This window comes from Pelodiscus sinensis, chromosome 8, assembly GCF_049634645.1.
Source record: "Pelodiscus sinensis isolate JC-2024 chromosome 8, ASM4963464v1, whole genome shotgun sequence".
NCBI classification, from domain to species: Eukaryota; Metazoa; Chordata; order Testudines; family Trionychidae; genus Pelodiscus; species Pelodiscus sinensis.
The window spans coordinates 17,367,749-17,376,638 of NC_134718.1; the positions used below are offsets into that span (position 1 = coordinate 17,367,749).

At 51.8% G+C, this 8,890-nt stretch overlaps 1 protein-coding gene across 1 annotated transcript; it reads left to right on the forward strand.

Moving 5' to 3' along the window:
- The first annotated feature begins 2,505 nt into the window (after positions 1-2,505).
- Positions 2,506-6,747, forward strand: SLC18A3 (solute carrier family 18 member A3). Its single transcript, XM_006112392.4, has one exon. The coding sequence runs from the start codon at positions 4,511-4,513 to the stop codon at positions 6,083-6,085; it is 1,575 nt and encodes a 524-aa protein (XP_006112454.1). The 5' UTR covers positions 2,506-4,510; the 3' UTR covers positions 6,086-6,747.
- Positions 6,748-8,890: the final 2,143 nt, after the last annotated feature.

Here is an 8,890-nt window from a genome sequence, read left to right on the forward strand (position 1 = left end):
AATGAACATAAAGGCTTTTCAATGAAAGGAAAATCTCTCCAATTTCCTTTAATGTGAATTTGCCATTGAACTCAGAAGTAGGACAGGGTGCTCGTCACAGACTTCCTTTCCCTTCTTCTACAACCTTTAGAACAAAAGTAACTCATCCTAGAATCTTCATACTCACCTTACTATTCATAGTAGGTTTCCAAAGAGCTAATGTGCTGCAATGTAGGTTGAGTGAAGGATATCTGTGTCTCAGCAGTCTCCCAGTCAACCCAACGTGAACATACTCTCTGCTGTCTTTGGGGCTTTTGGAAGAAGAGAACATAAGGACAGAGTGCTTTCACCTCACCTTACCTTACCTTGGAGTCCTGTTTCATAAGGTATTATTCATTTCTAAACTGACCTTGCTTTTCACTTCATCTCACTGTTGCTCCATCAATTTCAACCACATTTGAAGGTCCATTCTCTATTAGTTTTGCCTAGTCAATAAAGTTCACGTAGCTATGACTCATCAGCACATAAATGAATCAACTGATCTGATTTACTAAGAAGACTATATTTATTATGAGACATTTTTCAAGTATAATTCAGCTTGCCCTTGATGGTAATAAATGAGATATCAGCTCCCCTGAGACAAGAGAACCCGCCCCTGTATTTTCCAGGCATGGCCCTAGCCAGATTCCATTTTAGAGACGGGAAACAGCCATATCTTTGATTAAAAAGGAACCTTTAATCAAATAAAGTGCCTCATCAAGCAAGAGCCAAGATTCCAATACTCTTGACTGCAGCACACAAATAATCCAAAATCAAATCTCCACCACACACACAACCCATTACCACTTGGTGTAAACGTGACATCCATCACAAGTAGGGAGAATGTCCTTCAGCATTTTTACTCTTGTCCTTAGATTCATTTGTCTTCTCTCCCTCCCCCATACCAGATATGCTTTTTATACATTTTTTTAAATCCTTCTCCTCAGGCTGATCCTCTGGGGTATTTCTGTGGAAGCTCCAGTCTACATTCTTTGTCCAAAAAGAAATGTTTCCAAGGAGAGTAACTGATACAGACTGTGCATGAGCCAGGAGTAACTGCAGTGGCCTTTGGGTAACTTAGTAGTGACTAGTTTTCCTTCTTGCTGCTGTCATTTCACTTTGTGACAATAGTCATTTTGATTAATGTTACATCATCCTTGGGATCTTTGACCCTAACCATAATTTTAGTGAATAAAATTAAATACATAATAGTTCATTAACAACAACAGCCCTGAGGATATCATTTTACATTTCTTGTGCTTCTGTACATGCAGAATTGCATATGTATACCTATCTCTATGCGGACTCTCATCTTAAGGAGTCTTTCTGGTCATCTAGACTGTTTCATTTCAACTGTGCAAGACATAGCAATTGACAGAATGAATGACTTTTTCTTTGGCCTCACAAGCCCTGCAGAACACAATGCAAGCAAATGAAGGAGACTTGAACTCCATATCAATGAAGAAACCATTTTTCAGTCAGTTGAGAGGTCTAATTATTTTAAACAGCATTTGCAGAGCTATCTCCTTGGATTAGTCTACACATAATTCTGCTATATGGAATGTTCGTTTATGTATTGCATGCGACAAACTACACAGGCCAGAAAGGAGGTGGGGGACTCTGCTATAAGGAGTTTTTAGTGGAAGTAGTATTTTGATTGTAATTGTTTTAAAACCTAGGCTAACAATGTTGTGATATATTTGAATATATTTCATTTTTCTGGGTATTTCTGAGACTGGTAATGTGCTATATACAGCAATCAAAAAGACTTTGCAGCCTTAGTAGCTCCACATTGATTGATTAAAAATGCAGGAAATGTGCAAATCTAATGTATTTCCCCTATTTTGTTGGTTTCCTGTTTGCATTTCTTTCCTTTTGGGCGGGGAAAACAGGCGTGTCCATTTCATATTGCTGTGGTCCATTTCACTGGTGTTTAAGCTGTGTAGGAGAATGTATAAATCCAAACAAGACACCTTTCTCTGGATTGATAAATACTCAGGAGATTGATTGACTGTTTGTTTGGACGTTAATTTCCTAAAACCTCTTATACTAACCACCACCAGGCAGATTTGAACCTGGAACCTCTGAAATGGGTATAGGAGCCTCTACCCTCTGAGCTAAAAGCCACCTGGCTCCCACCAGCGGTGGAGAAGCCTCTTGGTCTTAACTATTGCTGTGGTCTAGGTGCTACTGCATTAGTGATTCACATTAGGTGTGTGGGTTACATAATCAAAACCAAAGCTGAGAACTACCCCTGACATTGTCCCTCTTGCCTCAGGGCTGGGCTCTCACAAAGTTGGCTGTTTTAAGGGTTTTGCCACTGAGCCACATTAGGGAAATTTTCATTTTCTCCTATTATTCAGGCCAGATGTAATGAAATCTAAAACTGTTTAATGTAGAAGGTTAATCTGCCTTGAATTATTATTTGAATGCAGAGTGTTTCTGGGTTTTCCATTTCAGCAAAATTAAACTGCTCCAAGAACCGAAAATAAGCGGGGAGTGCATTTACAAAGCGTGGCACAAATTGGCCTGAAATGCCTCCAAAACGTGCTTTTATTGGGATGCACGGCTAATTTATCACCACACCTCGCTTATATAAAAGTATTAAGAGAAGGCAGAGCCTGCGTGAAGCGTTTCCGGGAGGTATCATTCGCTCCTATTTAAAAAGGCGGCGAGTCAAGACAAGCCCCTTAGGTATGTTGTCGGGATGGGGGTAGGGGTGCAGAAACTGTATGTGCCATTTCTCTCCGTCGCCCTGCGCTCTCCTGTCAGTTACATCAACATGTGGCGCCCAACGTGGAGTTAATTCTCCCGGCAGCATTACAGCAAAAGTCCCAGCGATCCGACAGTCGCACAGCGCTGGGAGGGAAATCGTTTTACAAAGAGTTAATCCTCTGCTGCCTGAAACCCCACAGGACGCAGGGCTGCGTCCCTCCTAAGCCAAGGCAGTTTATTTCAGTCCGGCCATATGAGCATTTCACCTGCTGCCCCTCTGGGGACGAAGCATTAATTAGAACGCAGTGAACAAGCGCACGCCCTGCTCGGAGACAGGCTGCTGACATTGTAGGGACCGGATCAGGGAGATCTTAGGGTCTGCTTCTTGCTCTCTGAGCCCCCTTCCGTGCCTCCAGCACAGACCCTGGCAGAGCAAATTGGCTCATTTCGACAGACTCCCCGCCCCCGCCAAGGGAACGTGTCAGCCCAGCCCTCCCGCTCTACCCAAATATTCGAGACTGAGCTTGAGGGGTGTTCGCGCGTGGGCTTTTCAACTAACCGCTGCTCTTTACTGGGACCAGTGCAACGGCGGCAAAACCGAGAGTCTCTTCTTCTCCACAGATCGGTGCCTCGTCTGTTGCTGTCCCTTCAGAACCTGAGCCCACCTACATAACCTGGGCAGCGGGGCTAGCAACACCCCCCCCCCTTCTTCCTTTGGGATAAACTAGCGGAATCCTTGGGGTAAATCGCCCGGCGCGGAGCAGGGTCAGATGTAGCCCCACGCGCGTGCACCCCACACGTCCCTGCGGGATCGGGTTCGCCTGGCGCCTGCCACGTGCCGCCCCCCAGCTCTCCTCTTGCAGATTCTATCTGTGGGTTCCGCCCTCACCCCCCTCTGGGCTTCAGGCCGGGCGAGGCGGGGCTGGGCTGGGCAGCGCGCTTGTCCCGGAGCCCGAGGAAAACTCGCGTCTAAGGGGCTACGCTCAGGGACCAGCTGGCCGGAGATTGGCTCCGGCTCCTCCTTGCGATGCATTAGCATTGAGAGACGCAGCTGGCAAGTAGCCACTGGGGGGCCAAAGCGAAGTGTGCGTCACAGCCCGGGCCGGGGAGGGGAGACGGGGGCTTTTTGGAAGAAAGGAAAAAAAAATAAGAGTGAGCTTGGAGCAGCATGCCCCTCAGTCTGCGCCAATGGCAGCCCGAGCCGGCGAGCCTGCGCTGGGTTGGGGGCAGGGCTTGCTGGGGCTGGCTGCCGAGCGCTGGAGCTGAGCCCGGGAGGCTCGCGGCGCTCCGAGGCCTGGCGAGCCGGGGCGTGTTAATGCTGCTGTTGATGGCCAGTCCTTCCCACCCGCCTGGCAGCCGCGGCGGGGATGGTCGCTGCGCACGGGCAGTGAGCGGCGAGCAAGCGAAGGCAGCGGGCAAAGCCCGTCGGTCGGCAGAGGAGCAGCGGCTGCCCACGCGTGGCTGGACGCCTGGCCGCAGCGAGTCCTCCGGCCGGCTACAGTGACAGGCGCCCGGGGATGTGAGGAGCCGGGGGCACAGCACAGCCGGGGAAAGAGCCGAGGAGGCCCGGGAAGGAGCCGTGCCGCCGAGGCAGAGCGGCAGACCCCTTGCGAGCGTGTGGCCCGCCCGCCAGTCCCAGCTCCCTGCCCTCGGCGCGATTCTCCCACGCGACCCCCCATGCACAGATAGCGAAGTCCCCGCGGACGGGCGGAGAGGCTGAAGTTTCAGGCGGGCAGCGGCTGCGTGGCCGGGCGCGCCGGACCCCCGGGATCGGAGGATGGCGACCGAAGGGGGAGCCGGGCTGGCCAAGTCCGCCGTGGAGAAGCTGTCGGACGCCATGGGCGAGAAGACCAAGCAGCTGGGCACGGCCATGCAAGACGTGCACCGGCAGCGGCGGCTGATCCTGGTGATCGTGTGCGTGGCCCTCTTCCTGGATAACATGCTCTACATGGTGATCGTGCCCATCATGCCGGTCTACATCTCCACCATGTGGAAGGCGACCGAGAACCTCTCGAGCGAGGCCAACGCCAGCGGGGCCAACGCCAACTGGGCCAAGTCGGTGCTGGGGCGCGGCTACCACCCGGAGAACGAGGACATCAAGATCGGGGTGCTCTTCGCCTCCAAGGCCATCCTGCAGCTGCTGGTCAACCCCCTGAGCGGCACCTTCATCGACCGCGTGGGCTACGACATCCCGCTGCTGATCGGCCTGACCGTCATGTTCCTTTCCACCATCATCTTCGCCCTGGCCGAGAACTACGCCACCCTCTTCGCGGCGCGCAGCCTGCAGGGGCTAGGCTCGGCCTTCGCCGACACCTCCGGCATCGCCATGATCGCCGACAAGTACACGGAGGAGTCGGAGCGCAGCCGGGCCCTGGGCATCGCCCTGGCCTTCATCTCCTTCGGCAGCCTGGTGGCGCCCCCCTTCGGCGGCGTGCTCTACTGCATCGCCGGCCGGCGGGCGCCCTTCCTGGTGCTGGCCTGCATCTGCCTGCTGGACGGCCTGCTGCTGCTCACCGTCATGCGGCCCTTCGGCGGCCGGGCGCGGGCCAACATGCCCGTGGGCACCTCCATCCACCGCCTCATGGTGGACCCCTACATCGCCGTGGTGGCCGGCGCGCTCACCACGTGCAACATCCCGCTGGCCTTCCTGGAGCCCACCATCGCCACGTGGATGAAGAAGACCATGGGCGCCTCGGAGTGGCAGATGGGGATCACATGGCTCCCCGCCTTCTTCCCCCACGTGCTGGGCGTCTACCTCACCATCAAGCTGGCCGCCCAGTACCCGCACCTGCAGTGGTTCTATGCGGCTCTGGGCATGGCCATCATCGGGGCCAGCTCCTGCACCGTGCCCGCCTGCCGGAACTTCGGGCAGCTCATCGTCCCGCTCTGCGGCATCTGCTTCGGCATCGCCCTGGTGGACACCGCCCTGCTGCCCACCCTGGCCTTCCTCGTGGACGTGCGCCACGTGTCGGTTTACGGCAGCGTCTATGCCATCGCGGATATTTCCTACTCCGTGGCCTACGCCCTGGGGCCCATCGTCGCCAGCCAGATCGTGCACACGCTGGGCTTCCCGCAGCTGAACCTGGGCATGGGGCTGGCCAACGTGCTCTACGCCCCGGTCCTCCTGTTCCTCAGAAACGTCTGCCACATGAAAGCCTCTCACTCCGAGAGGAACATCCTGCTGGAGGAGGGACCCAAAGGGCTCTATGACACCATCAAAATGGAGGAGCGCAAAGGCAAAGGGAGACCCCCCCATCCAGCAGGGGAGGTGGAAGGAAACAGCCTGGAGTCTTACCACAGGGACCTGGTAGGGGCCTCGGAGGAGGACTCCTCAGACTATGAGTACAGTTAGGCTGCACGGAGCGGCCAGAAGACGGGTTACAGTGGGGGGAGGGAGCGAAAGTATTATTGCATTTGTTTATGTACCAATGTGCACTATCTACAAATAACCTTTGTCATGCTGTAATGGCTTTCGTCGTCTTCTCGACGTGTGTTGAGTTGGTATTTCCTTAGACACCGGCAGGGGAAAATCAGGAGGAAGACTAATTGAATGACGTATTTACTGTGGTGGTCTGTGGTGGTCCTTCCGAAAAACGTTTAGCTGGGGTCTCTTGTGCAAAAGTTTTCTCCAGTCGAAACCGTGTGTGACATATTGTATATCTCTGTAAAATGTATAAAGGGGTGGGCGTGTGTAAGAAAATTCAGATTGCATAGCCAAGGACTTAAAATTCGCTCAATCTTGTATATATGTACGGACATCTTTATTTGGTTTCATATGTAACAACCACCAAAAAATCGCGTATTATTTGTTCTTTGGGAATCAGCTCTAGCATTATACTCATTTCTTTCTGTTGTGCTGCTATCCGGGAAATGCAATATACTGTACCATGTGTAAGTCCAAATCTACAAGGATAATATGATCGAAATAAATGAAGTTTGAGGGGATCCATAGTCTTCGTTTCATTGTTCGATGTTGAGAGCAAAGCTATGACTAACAAATGCCAAGTAGTTCCCTATGACATTAACCTCGTTTATTTTCCAAGATTGATTCAATAAAGATAAACCCCTGGGGGGATGGGACCGCTCATTCTTTGAATTCTATGTAAAAGTGTTCCGACAGAATTCCAAACACAGTATTAAGCATCACTGCATACAGTGGTTTAGTATTAAGGTGGTTTAAAAAAAAACACGGCACTTTTGCAATAAAGTGTTCACATACTCAAGAGCTTCCGAATTTTGTATTTCTACCAGGTACCTTTACGGTAATGTACAGCATGTAGCCCTGCCTCTATCACATAATTATAATCGACGGGGATAAAATAAACAGTAAGTTCCAACTCTCTATAACGTCTCTCGTGATTTCCAAGCGCTTCACAAAGCATGTCAGGATCATGGGCTAAAAAAAAGACGACGGTGATTTATTCAGACGTACCCACAAGGTAGAACCTTTGGTCCAAACGCAAACATGGAACCGAAGTTCTTAGTTGTCCTTTAAAATTCCCCCTTGCTTAGAGGTCGATATAATGCATCGTTTATTTAAATGTCCATCCGGTTATTAGACAAAACGAACTACTTGTTTTCAAAAAACATAAGAGTCCCCTGTCAGTGTGTATATTAATGGAAGTAGTTCCCTCCAGCTTCCTAGAAAAATGAGTGCTGCAAAGAAGAAACAGAGCAAACCGTTCATCAATTTCACTCTCCCATCAAGGTTTCCGCTTGATATAGGGCACTGTGATAGCAGCTTTCGGGGCATCCCAGACCCTGCGCTGCGGTGCAAATAACAATGAAACGCTGCGTTGTAATGGCATTCCGATTTCGGTAACTAAGGTTCAATATTGACTGTAGGACCAAGCTGAGTCCTACTTTTATAAAATAAATCTCAGCTCTTTGCAATGACCAAAAAGAAATGGAACACGTAAGGATGTAACAAATATTTCGCCCAGAGTCCGATAACTGGGATTTCCCTGACATCCTTCCATACAGTGATCATCAGATAAATCGGCTATAACTTAATGTCACTGAAAACTTACCTTCTTTTCAGTGTGTCTAGTTCAAATGATTGTTTGCTTTTGTGTTGGTCGGTGAGGAGGCTCATCTAGTGTAGCCAGGGACTGCCCACTAACTAAGCACCCACACTCGGATTTCATTTTAAACCAGCCGGGAAAGAGCTTACTTGCCTCTTCCAGGACAAATAATGCTTTGTAAAAGAGCCCGCTGTGACTGAAGCGAGTTACTCGTTTATCTACCGAATTCCGATTCTAATCATTCAACCCCTTTTGTTACCCACCTTCGTCAACAGTGCTACTTTAAACCCCGGGTGCGCGTCCAATTGCTCCTTCCCCTGAAACCCGCTCCCCTGCAGCTAAGGGGCTTGAGGGTTGGAAATAAGATCTGGCTCCATTCTAACGAACGCGGGGAAAGCAGAAGCTGCTGCTGTTTAAAGGGGGCGAGAACTTGCGTTACCACTGAATTAAAGGCAGCAACACTGGGAACTGTTTTCCTCCCGTGGAGTCAGAGCTGTGTATTTCCCTCCCACTGGCCCACCCCCAGTTACGCCGTTAATCATACAGTGAACGCCAAGCGGGGGGCTCTAGCTGGAGCCTGGAAGCGGCGATCAATATACAGGAAGGTGCTCGCCGTCAACCGGTCCCTTCAAGGGCTGGCGAGTATTAGCGCGTCCCAGTGGGGCCGGGGAAGGGATTTCATTGCCCTTTTCCCTACGCCAGACAGCCCCGGGGAGGGTGAATCGGCCATTCAAACAACGGCTGCCCGGACTGAAATGTGGCTTTATTACAGTCAACGCCTCCCGCCGTCCCTGCGCCAGCTTTCCACTCAGAAAGAGGCGCTTCCCTTTGAAATAGACGCCCTGGGTCTGTGCCCGCGCCTGGCAGCCCCTCCCGGCAGCGCGGGAGCCCTGTGGCTTTCAGAGGCTGGGAGAGGGGCCGCAACCCGCCCAGCCCCTGCGGCTGGCCCGGCGGGGAGGGTGCGCGCCTCTTGTCCCGCCTGTAGGCAAGCTGCGCTCTAGCTGGCGTCCGGCTCGGAGCGGGGCTGGGTTGCCGGATGGGAGCGAATAGGAAGGGAGGGGGAGGAGTCAGGAGGCTGCACGAAGAGGTTCGCCCCGCGCCCGCGTGTGTCCAGAAGGAAAGGGAGGCACGAA

Excerpts from the sequence above, each read along its gene's own strand:
- SLC18A3 (XM_006112392.4), top strand. The coding sequence starts at position 4,511 with ATGGCGACCGAAGGGGGAGCCGGGCTGGCCAAGTCCGCCGTGGAGAAG.